The following is an 18,713-nucleotide window of genomic DNA, read 5'->3' as shown; positions in this document are numbered from 1 at the left end:
CAACAAGAAAGTTCAATGACAATGGTGTCTATTGTCTGGGAGCTCTAGGACGTTTCGGATAAGTTTTTATATATGAAGTAAATGGTTTTACACATGGTAAAAGTGAATATGGGGTTGTCATTTGATGAGCGTCCATTTTGTGATAAAAACCCTACTGAAAGGCTTCATTTTATGCTTAAATGAGTTATTATTCTGGAACTATCGGTACTTAATAAATGATGTCATTATGCAGGTTCATGGAAGATGCGAGAGAGGGTAAATGACATCAAGTGACTCAAGAAGGAAGCCTATGAGATTACAAGACATAAGGAAGTGATTTGGGAGCCAAACGAAGACCCACAAAGAAGAACAGCAGCCACCAACGTCGCTGACTACCAAGCCAGCGCCACTGGTCGACCGAGATCAGAAACCGACTAAACACCTATTTAAGTCGAACTAACCCCCAAAACCCTAAGAAAGAGCCGATTCAGCAGCCCTAGCCGCCCAACAACAACCCTAGGTCGACTTTGCAAATTCCAAGGAGGTTTTGAAGCTTAACCTTCCGATCTTCATCCTCGGTCTAGATCTTTCATCTTTATTTAGTTTATATTATCAAACAATGTCTTTCATCTTTTCAGACTTTGTTATTCCTTTAATAATGCTAGGCTAGTATGCTGAATACTTGTTTGGATCGATGTGATCATGTAGACATTTATTGTTTTAATGTGTTTGTTTAGATTCTGTTGGAGTGTGTTTTACTGTTTATCGTAGATCCATGTTTATTAGTAATCATGTTGCTATTGGTTTTATATCTGAACATATTACTTTAATTTTGATGGTTGTCTATGATCATACACTAGGACTAATATGCTAGGGGAAAAAACGACTAGTCGGTCTTTAACTAGAAGTAGAAAGTGATTCACTCGTAACCGAGGGATCCAGAAACATAGTAATTAGGATGAATTGAACATTTGACAATGTCATACGCGATCCTTTGACTTATAACCGAGCACTGTGGTCATCGGAGAGAATTATATCTAGCCATGGCTTAACGGTTGGGTAATTAAAAGACGAACTAGTAACACAAACTTTAGGTCATTAATGCTTAAACAATGAATCTAGCGAGAATTTGTTTATAGGGTAGTCTGAGTCTAGCGACAGCACTACTAATTAGGCAAAGTGAATCTAACGAGAATCTGAGCCGTGATGAAGTTTCCAATAGACTAACAAACCAGTAGGATAGTATTTGGTCGTACCATGAGATCGGAGATGCCATACAAGTATTTTAATTTAATTACTGTTATTTGTTTTTTCAAAATATTTTCATATTAGCCTCTCGCTGAATAAGCGGTTGCGGCTATTTTAATTTAATGTCAAAGTATTAGTTATTTAAGAGTTAGTGACAAACCCCAAAAACAACTAGAATTACACATACTACTAGATTAGGTAAAGCAACGGATCCCTACGAACGATTTTGTAGCTTATCACTAGACTATACTACATTAACCAGGTTCTCTGCTCGTTAGTGTGGTGTATTTTGTTAGGTCCAGTTTAAGCTATAAACTGGAGCTCTCCAGCTACATCTGGAGAGCATGAAGAATTGTCTGAAATATTAGAAGTCCAGTTCCATTGTACAGTTTAAGCAACTGATGACTTCCTCCAGTTGAGATCTGAAGACTAGAATCTGAAGACCTTCCAGTTGAAGTCGAAGACAACAAATGGAAGACAGAGATTGGCAATGGCAGCGAAGCCCAGTTGACAATCTACCAGATCAATCAACTGGAGAATCCTCTAGTGTAAATGCTCTTACAAAGCTTTACACTGATTACGAGGAGGACCTTTTACACTACATCCTTTTACCCGGACAATAATCTTGTCTGTGGATAAAAGTGCAAAGATGTAGAGTGGTTGAATAAAGTAACCTTTTGTCTTACTTTATTTAGCACACACAAAGGATTATTTAACAATACTTTTGTGTGCTGTCAACCATATTTATACGTCGAAGTTGAGATCCCAATGCCATACTTCGAGTATAAATAGAGGTCTTTGCACAAGCATTTTCACAACTTTGCAAACCCATACATTCTGTAATATTGGTGAACTTGTGCAATATTCTCTCAATCGTAAAAAGGAATATTTCACAACTTTAAGTGTTTCGATTGTTAGGAGAATTTCCAAGTATAGATCAATTGTATTTCATAGGTTGTTAGGATATTTACATCTTTGTATTATCTTGGTTCCGCAACAACCTTGTATTTTATTTAACAATCAATAAATAAAATACACTTGAAAAATACATATTGTCTCATCGATATATATACTTGTCTATTATATCTGTTGCATTGTATTTACTTATTTACATTGTCATCTTAATAAGTAAACCTCCAGTTAACCTACTACACAATCAATCTAAACTGGTCAAGTCCAGATTAATTGATTATGTTGCAAAGTTCACTCGCCATTGACATAGAGGTGTCATCTAGCAATAGTTTGGGACTTACATATTTTAAGATAGTTACTTATACAACTTATAAATTTAAAGACAAAAAAAACGTACATCATCATTTAAGCTTAAATGATGACTCTTCACAAATCAACATTTAATAATTGATCCTATAAAGTTGATCTAACGATATAGGTAAAAGTGGATCAACTTTAACCATTGAATTAAATCTAATGATCAAGATTTAAAAATTCAATTTTGATCTTAACCATTCGATTTAATCCAATGGTTAAAGTTGGTCTAACTTTATCTATAAATTTGGATCGTTTAAATGGACACAACCTCATATTCATTTCTAATTCGATTTACAAATACATATCAAATTTGAGTAAATTCCTTTTCAATTAATTTACACTTTTTAGTTTCTTATCACCAATTTACACTTTAACCCAATTTAAAATAATTAACTTACACTTTTTGATTTTTCATCACCAATTTACACTTTAACCTAATTTATATTTAATTATACTTTTATATATATAGTTTACACTTTTAAAATATAAGAAACTGTAAATTTTTTATTTAACTAAAGATGGAAAAAAAAAGGGTAAACTGAAATCAATATTTATATGAAGTTAATTTTCGTATGTTTCTTCGTTGGGCGGATAATTTTTGGAGTATTTTGACCGATGGAATAGCTATTCAGCTAGCAAATTTTCAAGTTGATTTCGGTATATCTATTTAATATATTTGAAATCCAATTTTGTAGCTTTGATTAATATCTTTTGAGACTACCCGTCCATTGTACGGGCCTGACCACTAGTTAAATATATGGAAAGCTCGTAAGTCGTAACAATTTGCTGTTTCAAATGGTAGCATCGTCTAGATTACGGGTGGTGGAAATTAATACTTGTGAAATATTAAATGTCTAGCATAAAACTTAACCGAGTAACTCACTGTCACACCCCACCTTAGGCGGAATCGTAGGATATGACGAAAAGATATATTAATAGCACATGGACTTTATAATAGAGTCAAACTAAATGAAATTCAAATAAATGTAAATTCCAAAAGCGAAAAGTCTAGGCAACACACCTCAAATATCAAAAGAAGTAGCAAATTGCAAATAGAGTTCAATGTTTCAAATGCAATCTAGGAGTCCATGAAGGATCTCTTTATTGGTCTTCTTAAAGTCCATAAGCTCACTCTCCTTAAGCATTGTTATTACCTGAAAATGAATGCTCGAAAATGTCAACATAATGTTGGTGAGTTCGTAGGTTTAAAGTAATTCAAATGAGTTTGTTGTGCATGATATATGAGGTTTGGACAATAGTGTAAATATAAACATGTAGCAGCCTGTATGCAATCCAAATACTGATCAATGTCATCATAGTTATCCAACAACACAATCCCCATCACTCCTGCCAACAACTCAATCACACACTGTAATACCAACAACTACCAGCTGGAGTATATAGTTGGTCGATAGATTTCAAATAGTCTTCAATAGATATCAACAGACATCTATTGCATCATAGAATCAACACAAACAAGCTAGCATACACATTTCATAATTACACGTATTTGTCCAAGGAAACAAACAAGTTTTGGCACAACTAGTAAAGAAATGAAAAGTGTTTTGAGCATCATTTTCCCCCAAGTAAATAAAATAAAAAGGGGCCGCGAAACTCACCAAAATTTCTTTGACAAAGTGATCAAGATTCTTTTTGTGTTTTGTGATGGAGCTTTGTTGGTGTTGTTCGACGGCAGGAGAAACCAAAGAGTTTTTATATATATATATATTTTAGGGTATAGTTATTATATATATATATATATATATATATATATATATATATATATGTGGAGATAAGTGTTTTAGTTAATTTATGATTAGACTTAATGCATCATAAGAATTCTAATGGAATTAAAATTCCTTGCTCACCGTAAATTGTTAAATATATATATGACCGAAAATTTTTTACTAAACATATGATATTTTACTATTACTATTACTATCTTACTACTTATACTGATTATATATTATTTTTATAATTATTGATTTTGTTCACCACTAAATAGCGTATACTAATTTATCAATGTCTAGAAATAAATATGACTAACAACTACAAGTCTAGAAATTACGGGGATAGTTATAGTCATCTACGTTTAGGAAGATCAAATATCTCAATCCTAAACTATTGAAATTCAAGTAATAGAAATCCCATATTAGAAATGATCACCACATTTCTATGCTTGTTATACTAAATAGGCATATTGACTAGTCAAGAAATTTGCAATGTAAGTTAGAGACTATAATAAATTACCAGTTTTGGTGACGGGTGTCACACTCACAGAATATTTTTATTTATTTATTTATTTATTATTATTATTATTATTATTATTATTATTATTACTAGATTATTGTCCCGCGTAATACGCGGGCATGCATATAAATTAATAACATGTTATCATTTGATATAAATATAAAATTAATAAATACTTGATTTTATATAGTATTTTATTTGGTGGTGGTGACGAGTGACGACAGTAACGACGGAAGTACCAGTAGCGATAGAAGTGTGATTGTTAATGTGAAAAAAAGGGTACATGAGTAAAGATATTAAGGTTGTTTAAGGCTAAGAGTATTTTGGGTATAAAAAAGTGTCAAATTCCTTAATATAGGGAAAGCCATTTTGCTTTATAAAGTATATATATATATATAGGGTAAAGTTTATGTGAGAACTATTCACATATGAACATATGTAATTTCAAGTAAAATTTTATATGGTCATATGTGAACAAATTTGCTCACATATATCATTCATATACGAACATCAACTTATAATTTAAAAGTTCTCATGGTTCTTCCAATTTAAATGGTTCTTATATGAACCTTTTCCTATATATATATATATATATATATAACATGGGGATAATAATTTATTCATTAGACATTAAAATAAAATATAAAATTAACATGTGAAAGAAATTACACCCAACTTAAGTGTATGACAACACCACATCTACTTTTCCCTATATATATAATGCATTTTTCACTTAATTTTGAGTAAAGTCGATGTCCTTCGTATTATGGATTATATGAATTATTTTATTTAATCCTTTTTTTAAACTATCATTAAAAACTTTGTATGAAAAGTTTATTATGATTTCTTAAAAATAATTAAACTATAAATTTTAAAATAATTTTTAAAAATTCATTTTATAATTTTTTTAAATCGTTATTCTTGATTGATCATAATTCGTTAATATTAAGCCCAATATAGTTTTCATTATAATTCGTATCCATAATCGTATGTTCCTTTTCTTGTTTCCTTCAATTTATATTGATATATTTTGTCTTTTTATATTATCTTAGTATAAATTGCAGCACATAATTCATGTGAATTTATATAAAAAAAAATTTCATTTTATTAGTTACTACTTTGAAAAACTTTAACATTTGAAAATTAAATGTATAAAGATGAATAAAGTAAAATATAAATGGTAGTAATATATTGATAAGAAATAATGCATGATAATGATAGTAATAGATTGAAAAGAATTAATGCATGAATATACATTAGAAAATAACAGTTATTATTAGTTTATCCTTAAATTTGATTTTTTATTTTGTTTAAAATATATAGTAGAAGAGCAAATGTTGTGTTTGATCAATTATAAAGTCAATGACATCATCATTTTGATATAAGCATTGTAATTAAAATTTAATACTCATCTAATGATTATTGTTTCTCCATTATATACTTTAAGATTATTATATATATATATAGGGGTTGGGTATTGTAAAACAAGTATTAAAGTAAAACAAATAAGACAAGATCTTGACCATTAGATCATGGTTAGATTGATGCACGAAGATTCACGAAGCAATTGATGCATAATGATTTTCATGATGCACGGTGATTTTCAGTAAAGAAAAACCTATTGTTTTATTTGTTTTACTTTAATAGTTGTTTTATTTTACTTAAAACCCATATATATATGATGTCATCTTCCACTTAAGTTTGAGCTAAGTTGATTTTAAACCCTTCATATTATGAATTATATCAATTATGTTATTCAAACTCTTTCTTATCAATTATTATTCAAAATTTGTATGGAAAGTTTATTACGATTTTTTAAAACTTTATTTAACTTTAAATTTTAAAATATCTCTTAAAAGCTCATTCTACTATTTTTTTAACTCTTTATTCTTGATAGATTATAATTCGTTAGACTCAACTCAATACTATTTTCATTATGATTCCTAGCCATAAATGTTTATTTGTATTGATATCTTACTAAGCCATAGGTTTGTTTATTTTCTAACTTTTTTTTAGTATATTTGGTCTTTTTATATTATTTTAGTATAAATTGCAAAACATACTTTATGTGAATTTATATACAGATAAATTCATTTTATTAAAACTTTACTGTTTGAACAATATATGTATATAGATAAAATAAAATGATAATAATAGGTTAAAAAGAAATAATGCATAATAGAATGAAAAGAGTTAGTGCATAAATATATATATATATATATATATATTTAAAAATTAGCTATTATTGGTTTATAAGTAAAGTTTGGGTAGCATATTCCAAATTGATGTCCGATAGCAATGATAGACTTAAAAATAATTACTTATCTTAAAAAAAGGGGGAAAACAGTTTAAAGCTTTATGTTTAATATAAAATATATATGTATATTTTAGTGTTAGTTGTTAAACGCAAAAATATTTAGTTGTTAAAAATTGTTAATATTTTTATTTTAGCCTGATAAATTATTGTTGGATAAAGGTTATTATAAAGGTTCAGTGCTATATACTTTACAAAAAATATAATTGAAAAATAGCTTTATTTTACATTTTTCATAGTGATAAAAATGATTAACTTAGTATTGTTAAATACGTATATGCTTTCTTCTATAACCTAAAAATTATTTATTTTTTAAAACTAAAAATAATCGTGAATATTATATATATTTTTTATTATTATACACTAATATATTTAGTTACATAAGGTTATACTTTATCTAAATATATAAAGTAGAAGGACTAATATCGTGTTTACTTAATAATAATAAATTTAATTATGATACAATTATTTTGATCTAACGGTTGTAATTAAAAGTTTAAATTTATCTAATGGTCTTTAATTGGATTAGTGGGTACCAAATGGTACATAAGATCAGGAGTATCTCATCAAATTACCTTTTTTATTAATGATAAAAATGATTAATTTATTAAATTTATTTATAATATTTAAATACTATTATAAAAGTTCAGGCTATATGTTTTATAAAACTATAATTGATAAAATAGTTTTATTTTACATGTTTTGTTGTGATAAAAAATATTAATTTATTAATTTCTTTTATAATATTTAAATAGGGCATAACCAAATTGCTATTAATCTATTAAAAATTACCAATTGATTGTTGATTGTTTTACGGAAGGAGTAAATAAATCTTCTCCAATATAATGATTTAGTAATAAAATATTAACATCTTATTGTTTGTTAAATAATTTTGTAAAACTTGAATAGGATACAAATACAATGTAGATATCATACATATATTTATTATTAAATATTAATATATTTAATTAGAAAAGGTTATAGTTTGTCTAAATATATAAAATAGAAGGACTAATGTTTTGTTTACTTAATAATAAACTTGGTAATGTTATAATTATTTTTATCTAAGGGTTGTGATTAAAAGTTTGAACTCATCTAACGGTCCTTGTTTCTTTATAAAAGAATTTAGGACCTTGTTATATATATATTGGTAGATGATTATTATTATTATTATTATTATTATTATTATTATTATTATTATTATTATTATTATTATTATTATATCCATAATTCGCGAGTTCAATTATCAAATTGTAGCAATAAAATTATTTTTGTGTTAGTTGATTACTAGATTATTACCCGCGTAATATGCGGGAAACATATATAATTAATGACATGTTAATTTTTTATAATATCATAAGTTAACAAATATTTAACAAAGTAAGAATTAAACCACTAAAAAACGTGAAGTTACATTAGTGGTTGTTTAGATTCCGGATAACAATGACCAGACAGTTGAAAAATGAATATATCATCTATTAGAGGTCTCACTAAGTAAGGTTTTCGTTTCTTTGATGTCTTTCATTCATCCGGATATGTCTGCATTATCATTGTACTTGTTCTTTAACGTTTTACTCGAATAATTTAGTTTTACACTAAAATTACTAAGCAATTTAATTATCAATCTATATATTGCATGTTGTGTTAATATAACTTAAAATTATGCATAATATCATTGCAATTTTCATACAATTACTTTTCTGATATATAATTATGATAGCTTACTACTCCATATTTGTTTTTAGAGCATTCACAATGGTGGGTTGATCAAAAGCTTTTTTTTTATGCTAATAAGTCATTAAAAAACTTTTTACCATTGAGAAAGATAGCTTTTTTCATCAAAATGTTGACAAACATCAACCTATTTGGTGAAAGACTTTTTTCAAACACACTCACACCAACTTAGAAATAAATTATATTAATATGACTTTATCTAACATTCTTAATTTAATATTATAAATTGATGGTATGGAAATAATAAAAAGTCATTGATAAGTAGATGTCATTGGGGATGCCCTTAGTTCTTTATTAAAAAGGACGGTTTGACATCTGGTCCGGTTTTCAAAATATTTATTTAATAAAAACGTTATATGATAAAAATCCTATATAAAAAAATCCTTATAACAAATTTTATTGGTTATATGATAAAATAACTATACAAAAATATAATTTGATAAAAACGTGTTACATTAAAAAAAGAAAATTTTATTGTAAAAATAATAAATATTAATTTACAGATAAAAAATGATATAAAATACAAAAGTATAAGTTTCCATAATTATATCATTAAAAACATTAATTAATAATGTCTACAAACTTATCAATACTACTATATAAAAATTATACATCCCTTGTTGAAAAGAAGAGTTGCAAAATGACCATTTTACCCTTAATAAATTAATTTACACCATAAGTCCTCTATCTTCTAAATATTTCCACCACCACCTTTACATTTACATCAACCTGCACCAATCGACATTGTCACCACTACCAATAGTCGTCACCATGACCACCCGTCGCAGACACCACCAACCGTCATCACGGCCACCGTCGCATTGCGCGGATACCGTGTTATAAATAAGGAAATAATAATAAATTAAATTTATTAAAATAAATTTAAATCTAAAAAAGTTAAATAAGGTATATGACATCATTATTTGATCTAATGGCTCTAACTAAAAGTTGAATTTCATCTGAAGGTTCATACTTCTCCAATTATGAATTAAGGTTCCTCTTTTATATATATTTAGAGATTTACTAGATTTTAGACCTGTGTCCAATATTGGACATTTAAGTCATAAATTATAATTTTGTAGAAATACGGTTTTAAGTGTTATATTTTGCAAGTTGTAGTACAATAGTCATAGGTTCGTCACTGTCATTATTAGCCTAAACATATTGATTGATATGTTTGTCGTAGTCATTCCACAAGGCACATGTTATATATAATAATTTCTCTATTATAGAATATTTTGAAACCATGTGTACTCATAATGTGATATTATTATGAAAAATAATTAAGAATTAAAATATAAACATACTTGTGATTATGTACTTGACATTCAAGTATATGTATTTGATCATGATGCGGACTCATAACACGCATAGGTTTATTTTCAATCACATGTCCTATAATAATTTGATAAAAATTAAAATTGTTTTTATATTCTTTGATTACAATTAGGACTCTTGATTTGATTGACAATTGTAACTTTAAACATTAATACACAAAACTAATATACAAAAAGGGAGAAAAGTATGTACCTTCTCGATTGATAGATAAAATAAATCTTGAGTGTAGTTCATATTGATTTGGATTTAGTATTCAGGTAACGCTTTGTTCTAAATCGTGTTTTGTTTTGTGATTGTCAAATGTTTTTTAATTTCTATTGTGTTTAAAATGATGATGTTAAATATCGTCATCTGTTATTATGTTTGGGATATGTATCTAGAGTAGTTATGAGCAAGATTACCGAAATACCGAAACCAAACCGATACCGAATATCAGTACCGATAGGGATTCAGTTTCGGTATCGGTTTTAAAGATTTGGTTAAATCGGTTTCAGTACTAATCGGTTCGGTACCGGTTCAGTACGGGGAAACCAGTTATTAGTAGCGAAAATATAGTTTCTTTAAAACATGTTACTGTCTTGTTATACTCCACACATTCCTTACACACAAATTGGTTATAGCCTTTCAAAAACACCATATTATGTTGTTGTGGCGTTGCTGCCTCATCATGGCATGATTTTTGACTATGCTATTGTTATATATGATGGCTATTTGAAAGATATATAGTTTCCCAGCATATACTCAAAAACATCTATTCTCCAATATCATAAAAGTGGTTATCATATACATCTCTCAATTTTAAAATTGATCTAATCTTAAATGAAGTATAAATCTTTTAGCAATTATTTGGACGGTTTTAGACTTTTAGTACTTACCTTGAAAACAGAGGAGGTTTATCTCGAACATGCCTCATAACATATCTTGAACTTTTGATATTTATGCTAAATATCAACTATTTTGCTATAGTCGGCCACATTTGATAAAAGACTAAAATTTATTTAATCAATACACTTTTAATTCAGAATTTTCATACAGAATACCATTTTTGCGAATTAGTTTCTAGAATTTCGGTATTATACGGTTTTGGTATCGAAGAACCGGTACCGTACCAGTATAATCGGTATGGTATTCGGTTTTCACCTTGGGTTACTTTCGGTATCGGTATTAGTCGGTTTTGGTACGGTTCCGTACCGAAAACCATCCCTAATCTAGAGTTTAATTTATGTTTATATTAAATATTAAATTAAATATTAATATTTATGATTTATAAAAGTCTAATCTAGTATTTATTAATAAGTCATTAGGTTTTGAAATAAATTTTTGTAGACAATATTTCATATGTTGAATTTTTTTTAATTAATCAAATGATTGCAAATTTTAAAGAATTGTCTCAAGTTGATGGCTAAAAATATATATAGATTAAGTATTCAGGGCTAAAAAATCTAAATTATTGATGGAAAACAAAAAAGTGTAAATTAATGAGATTTTTTCTACAAATTAATATAAATATCAATATAATAATATATTTGGATAATGATTATCGGGACTTTTAATTTGTAGTTTATCTAAATGATGGCATCATCAAAAGTCAATTTGATGAAATTGAATAATGTGATTGGTTAATAATTCATTAGTTAAACTGTCTTATAGTATATATTAAGATTAAGATATTTGATACGACATTCTTAGGGAGAAGCCTCAATGCTACTTCCAGGAAATTTTTAACTCATCCAAAAATCTATTAAGTCAATACCGACGGACGATTTAATGTCAACAACATCGTGGCATGACAACTTGCGTGCTCCTTTTTAATTTTAATGTTAATTAAAATTTTATTACTTACACAGTTACTTAACTAATATTCTAACACTTAAGTAATATTATAATAATGTTATTAATAACTAGCATGTATTCGCGCGTTGCAGACTTGCAGCAGATACTATTAACGGTTGCAAATAAAAGAATGAGAAATAGATTTTGAGAGAAAGATATGTTTGTGAATAACTGCAAATGAAAAGGGAAATGTTGTTTTTGTGGGGAAGGGTATTTTAGACAATTCCCTATGTGTAACTTTCAACAGGGGGTGTATTTTCTCTATTATACGAGACATAGTACTTGCGCTTTACGGCGGTGAGATAGTGGGGGTGATAGGTCATATAGTATGATAGGTCATAGAGTGTAATAGCCAAATGTCTTAGCCGTCTGGGCTCCACCCTCGGTTTTAAAAATTCGTCGAAAGTATATCGAATGACATTTCTAATGAAAGAGTATGAAATTTTAAAAAAACTCATATAATTTTTATAATTTATTAATGTACGGTTTGTAAGATAAAAGATTTTGATGAAAAAGAAGAATAAAATGATTTATGGAGGAAAGGTTAAATAATTGGTTGAGATTTGAGGAGATCAAAATGAGTGGTTGAGATTTTTTCTAAGGATGTTATAAATAAGTGATCGATAGAGGTATTTTGTGATTTTTATTTAGTTAAAGTTGAAAAAATAGAAGGAACAAATATTTTATAATGTATTAAAGATAGAAACAGAAGTATAGATAACTGGTGAATTTTAACATTTTCAACCGAAACAAATCAACAATGTTCTTTGAACTTGTCTTAATGATATATCAACCATTTTAGAATAGCGAACACTTTATTTATCCTATTAGATAATTCAATGTTGCCCAAACGTGAAACAACACTACAAGCATCTTCCAAAGTATAAACAATTTCGAAAAATAGTAAAATACGTTGATGGTTTTCCAATTGGAAAATTATCAAATTGCATCATACCTATATAAGTATTTTTTTTTAGAAGAGTTTTGGTGCGTAATATAGAATTACGTACTAGCAAGACTAACATGGTAAAAGGGTTACATTAATGGAATGGAACCATGATTGGTCGGGTTAGGTTTGGACCACTACGTCAAATATCGAAGGTATATTCTTTCAGTAGAGAGCCATATAGTCCAAACAAGCTAGTAACAAGTAACAAGTCGAGTGGATTGTTAAAGTTGACATTTCCAGTTGCCCACCAATTGCAAATAATATCTTCCAAACTTTGTATGCCACTTGAAATTAAACACCTTCTAGTGACTTATGTAGAATGGCTCCCACCTGTTAAGACTATAACCTCATAGTAAGATCTTACGATTTATATATAACTAGATTATTTTCCCGCGTAATACACGAGATGAACATATCAAGTTTTCGTAATAATATAATAAGAATTATAGAGAAAAGACATGTTAAAATATAACTGAAGCGTGCATGGTTTTATAATATTTTTTCACCTTGTTTTTTTTTCATCTTTTATTTTTAATAATTTTTTTTTGAAAAAAATAGAAAAAAATACGTACATGTTTAGTTATATACATTATACTAAATTGAATAGCTTACATATTTGTAAGATATATACACACATGAAAATAAATCAAAAAAATTTATACATCTGTAAGGAATTGTATTGGCTTGTAGCTTGTAATTTTCATTGACATAGATGATTCATAGGGTGAAACCTCGGTGACAAGGCAATTCTTTAATAAAGGGATTTGGGTCTGGTAACCTCAGGTTCGAATCTTGGAGGAGGCAAGGGTTACCTCTTTTAGTCTTGTGCCTTCGGGCGGATTAGTGTGAGGTTTTCCTCTCGTCACCATTCGGTATTGACATTTTTAATTCAGAAGAGCTCTCTAACGTGGACCCAGTTAAATCAACGTATGCTAAACATTCTGCTGTCGAATCGCGACACAAAATTTCAAGCGAAATTCATTTTTTAAAAAAAGTATGATCTGGACGAAGTATATCATAGTAAATACTTGTTAGTGATATAGCTTTTGCTATAATTTTTCTTTTTTTGCTATATTACTTCTCCTACTTTTCTTATATACAATGAATTATTTATTCATATGGACTATAATTAATGTGATATTTATCATATGTATTTTGATATTTATTTACGTATAATTGATCTGAAAAATAATGGTGTATAATCATTTATTAATTAAAATAATTTATTAAATGAATGGATGTTTAAATTTATTAAATATCTACCAAAAATACTACAAGTAAAACTTATCTTTTAATTTAAAATCACATATATAATAAATTAAAGTACCACATATAATACTTAACTTTTATATATGGTATTAATTAATATTAACTAATATATTAATATATATTGATTCTAAATAAGGTACATGATGTCATCTATTTGATCTAAGGTCACAATTCAATATTTTTTTTCATCCAGGGGTTTAGACTTTTTTAAAAAATATTTTCATGCCCTCTTTTATAATTATTGGTAGATTTGTTGGGATTTAAGAATGTAAGATCATAAGTAATCATAAGATTAGATTACATAGCTAGTCGATTATACATATGTGTATATACATATATCTTATTTACAAGTACAAAAAAAAAATACTCTTTCATCTCACAGTGAAAAAAATATCTCACCTTTTTTCATGCTAAGGATTCAAAGACATTTTAGTTAAATCTTTCAATCTATATCTGGTCCTGGGTATTAGAAAAAGAAGATAATAGTCTCCCAAGGGTATGAACCTAGCTCCCGAAGCCCTGATAAAGACAACTTAGCATCAGACCACTCGAACCTGAGATGAGCGGAAAAAGAGGGAGCTGTATTGAACTGAAGACAGCTGAGGCAAGAGCCACTAGATCTTCTCCAACCACTCTACCAGAACTAGTCAGATCTTGGCTTCCTAATCCAGCAGATCTTGCAAAGACCAAACAATCCGACGTTGATTATTTTTTTTTCAACAGCCAATTAATACATCCGATGTTGATAACCTTGAGCAGAGAAGTAGTAAGTAGTACCTACTGAATTTATTAGAAACCCATACAATGATGAATGATACAAAATACATTGCTACGTATTTGGCCCACTAGTAAAGCCCAGGTTGGATACAAGTTTTTCCGGCCCATTAATATCTTCTGTTTCTTTTTTTGGTCTAAAACATATACGTTATAATATAACGGTTATATCATGTAGTCATGAACTATCCACACAAGAAACAAATGGTCAATATATATAAGCATGCTATTTCATCAGTTAACCAAAACACCAATGCACCATTGCAACCTACTAAAATGAAATACCCCAGGCCAGGGGTTTGATTCGGTAAAAAAAAAATGATATACACACACCTAAAAAATCCACAAAAGTATACAAGAAATAATCAAACTTTTTTGAAGAATGGGATTTCAAAAAATCACACAAGTCCAACTAACAACCATAAGCAAAAGTACAAGAAAACCTATTAACAAAGTATCTTGCAGCTACAATTCTTTTTCAAAAAGATAACACAAGATCAAGCATACCCATGATGATCTATCATTAAGCAACTTGGCATAAAAAAATGTTGCCAACTCCTTTGACAAATATGTCATTCACAGGAAAACACATACAGAACCTTGAGCTTGGGTGACCTTTTTGGTCAATAGAAGCCCTGGTTGCACTAAAAATAACAAAAGCCAGAAAATCCTCCAGTTCTTTCACTTCCAGTAGCAATAGAAGCAATTTAAATGCAACAACCTAAACAAAGAAAAGAATACCTGCAAAGCATAGCAAAAGACTTTCAGGATGAATAGTTATTATACTCTATACGGAACAAGATAGTATCAACTACATGTCCGATTTATACCACTACTGGTGTTATGCCTAAACTTATTTAAAATCACTCATTAGACAGATATATGTTACTACAATATATTAGTTTCATTTTCAAACAAACTAATATTGTAAAGAATTTAGACAGTAAAAGTATGATGTGGTACGTAGTTCAAATCAGACAAATAGACCCTACATGGCTTAGATATGATTAAAATTCCTTAAATGATAAACATTTAATTGGTCTGCAGAAGATAATCAGCAGGCCGGCTAAATGTTCTACTGTCATGTGATAGATAGGAGATCTACTGATACAAAGGAACAAAGTCTCCACTAGGTAAAAGGTTCTAAATATATTCTGTAACTGGATCAAATTATGTAAGCTTAGATAGGAAACTTGTAACTTGTATATATTATTGATATGGAAAAATGCCTATAGCCCTATAGGTACACCAAAAGCAAGCTGTTAATAGCCATAGTTTCCTAAGCATGAGAATTGAGAAACTAGTTATGAAGATAATCACCTAAGAATTTGAAAATACACATAGTAATGATAGTATCATAAGTTGCCTAATAAATTTCAGGAAGAAAAATATAGAAGCAACTCACAAAGAAATTTCAGAAATGCTCCATCAGCGAATGCAGTTTTGGGACCCGTCGTCTAAACAGTGGTTCAAGCCGGAACGTTGGAACACCAGTCTGCCACCGTTTTGTATCAAACATCTCGTTCCATGCCTGAACTATTTCATCTATTTTGAAACTAAGACCTGCAAATACACAATGTAAAAACAAAGTAGATCAATCTTAAAGTCACAGATAACGGCTTATATACTTTTGAGTATGTCTGCATTACCTTCCAGAGCTGTTCCATTGGAACAATGGTTCTTTACGATCACAGCGATGTCTGTATGTGATGCACCCGCGAGTTCATACTTTTCAACTGAAACTTCCAAACATTCTTCCCACGATGGCAAACTTAACTTATATTCCACAACTGACCGCTCATAAAGCAATGTACCCCATAGAATATATATCTGAGATCTAATATTTACAGCTTGTTCTGCAGCTTCATCATCTTTAAAAACACTTTCCAAGCCCACGTTAGCCAGCTCATCTTTATACTTATCATATAATCCCAATCCATTTAATCGCCGTTCTTCAAGTTCTTCCCAAATTTGCATTCCCTTCTCCATGTTATCCTCTGCCTTATTATATAAGTCCAAAATTTGTATAGATGGTCCTTCAAGATCAGCTTTGCTCCCAATAGTGTAATGCCATATCAGCTTTGCCAGTTCAAACTGCTGCAGCCCGAGTGCCAGGTGGCCTTCATAGAAATCGGGCTTAACCTTTAGTGACTCTTCATATCTTTTGCCAGCTTTTGTGTATTCCTTTTTTGCCCATTCATATCCATCTTTCACCGTTTTTACTACCAATTCCTGGGTTCCATCTTCTGCAAAGGCCACCAATTTTCGCGCTTTATTCATGTGCACATTCCCCCAATTAAACATAGCTAAAGCAGACATTTCTTGGAACTTGTCACCCGAGATATCAAAAAGATTTTGAGAGCTTTCATTTGTGATAGTATCTTCCATTGCTTCAGAATACAATTCCATTCCAAGCTCATGAAGATCCAAATACGGATTTGCATCAAATCCTACATGGTTCTTGAACAGTCTTGCAAATTCAACAATCCATTCCTCTATACAAGTCGTCCCCTTTTCCATTTCACCATTCTTTCCAACATCAGAAGCACTAGATATTACGTAATCAGTATTAAGAATTTGTCCTCTTTCCAGACCCTCATATAATGGTTCTTTATCAGGACTAACTTCTGCCAAGTACAACTTAAAAAAACCTTGAGGATCACTTAACTTTTCAGCTAATCTAAGCTCATTATTATTCACAATTGTGACTAAATCCCCTTCTTGATCTTTATACTTAATAAGAACACCATGTAGTCCCGGAAATCTATCCCTAACTATCTCCCTCACTAACCCAATGCTACAATTAACCGGTATCTCAGCCCACCTTATATCATCACCAACCACCATCTTCACAGTTTTCATCACCACTTTTTCTTCTTTAACAATCTCTTTATCCTCCCTCACCACCTTCGCGTCACCTTTCTTTCTCCTCTTCTTCTTATCAACCTTGTCTTTCAACGCTTTAACTTTCTTCACCAAATTAGGCTCGACGACGTCTTCATAAACACCAACATCTTCAACTTTCAAACCATTCCCTTCAACCGTTTTCCTCAAAGATTCTTCCATTTCCAATGCAGCCACATTACCCGTTTCCACAGTCAACACATTGTTAACATCTCTCAAAGCCAAATCAATTTTACTCAAAGCACTATAACATTTCGCTCTATTTAACAACGCTTTACTATACTTAGGAGCAACCTCAAGAGCTAAATTACATTCTTGTATAGCTCTTGGATACTCCTTAAGTCCTAACTGCATATAACAACTCGCCATTCTAGAACGTAAATACGCAACATCTATATGACTTTTGGGTAACAATTTTAAAGCCTTTTCATATTTCAACATGGCACCTTCATAATCATGTTTTTGAAACAACTTGTTTCCTTCTTCTTTTGTTTCTTGGGACATTTGAATAAACACAGCAGTGTCTTCATCAACGTTTTTCGACGTTCTGTCTGAGGATGTTTTGTTATGTTTTATAACTTTTTCATCACTAGATTGTAACTTCTTTTTACCAGTTGGTTTTCCCATATATGTCTATATCCTTTTAAGATACAATAAATAACTGAATTTCAATTAGGGTACAAAAATAAGATTGAAATAACAACAATTATAATAAAGAAATAGTTACAAGATGATAAAGATATAATGGACCTGAATATGATAAGTACGTGAAACCTGGATTGATATTGTGAGGAAATGCTTTTGGAGTTTTAGATGAATGAAACAGGGAATATTTTTTTTTTTTATTGTATT

At 29.4% G+C, this 18,713-nt stretch overlaps 1 protein-coding gene across 2 annotated transcripts; it reads right to left on the bottom strand.

Annotated features, from left to right (window-relative positions):
- Positions 1 to 15,319: 15,319 nt before the first annotated feature.
- LOC122586080 (protein PHOX1-like) lies at positions 15,320 to 18,713 on the bottom strand. 2 transcript variants are annotated; one of them, XM_043758185.1, is made up of 4 exons: positions 18,612 to 18,713; positions 16,607 to 18,501; positions 16,363 to 16,520; positions 15,320 to 15,698 (listed from the first exon to the last, which is right to left on the bottom strand). In XM_043758185.1, exons 2-3 carry the CDS (start codon positions 18,486 to 18,488, stop codon positions 16,372 to 16,374), a joined length of 2,031 nt encoding a protein of 676 aa, XP_043614120.1. In that variant the 5' UTR covers positions 18,489 to 18,501; positions 18,612 to 18,713; the 3' UTR covers positions 15,320 to 15,698; positions 16,363 to 16,371. The 2 variants fall into 2 exon arrangements, with proteins under 2 accessions (XP_043614120.1, XP_043614119.1); XM_043758184.1 differs by having other exon boundaries at positions 16,607 to 18,713.

The sequence above is a fragment of the Erigeron canadensis genome, chromosome 1 (genome assembly GCF_010389155.1).
Source record: "Erigeron canadensis isolate Cc75 chromosome 1, C_canadensis_v1, whole genome shotgun sequence".
Lineage (NCBI taxonomy): Eukaryota > Viridiplantae > Streptophyta > Magnoliopsida > Asterales > Asteraceae > Erigeron > Erigeron canadensis.
The sequence above is the reverse complement of the archived record's forward strand: the minus strand, read 5'-3'. Positions and strand labels throughout refer to the sequence as shown.

Coding starts and splice junctions, on each gene's coding strand:
- LOC122586080 (XM_043758184.1), bottom strand. CDS start 18,488: ATGGGAAAACCAACTGGTAAAAAGAAGTTACAATCTAGTGATGAAAAA. Junction 16,521..16,606: donor CAATGGAACAGCTCTGGAAG/GTAATGCAGACA, acceptor GTGTATTTGCAG/GTCTTAGTTTCAAAATAGAT.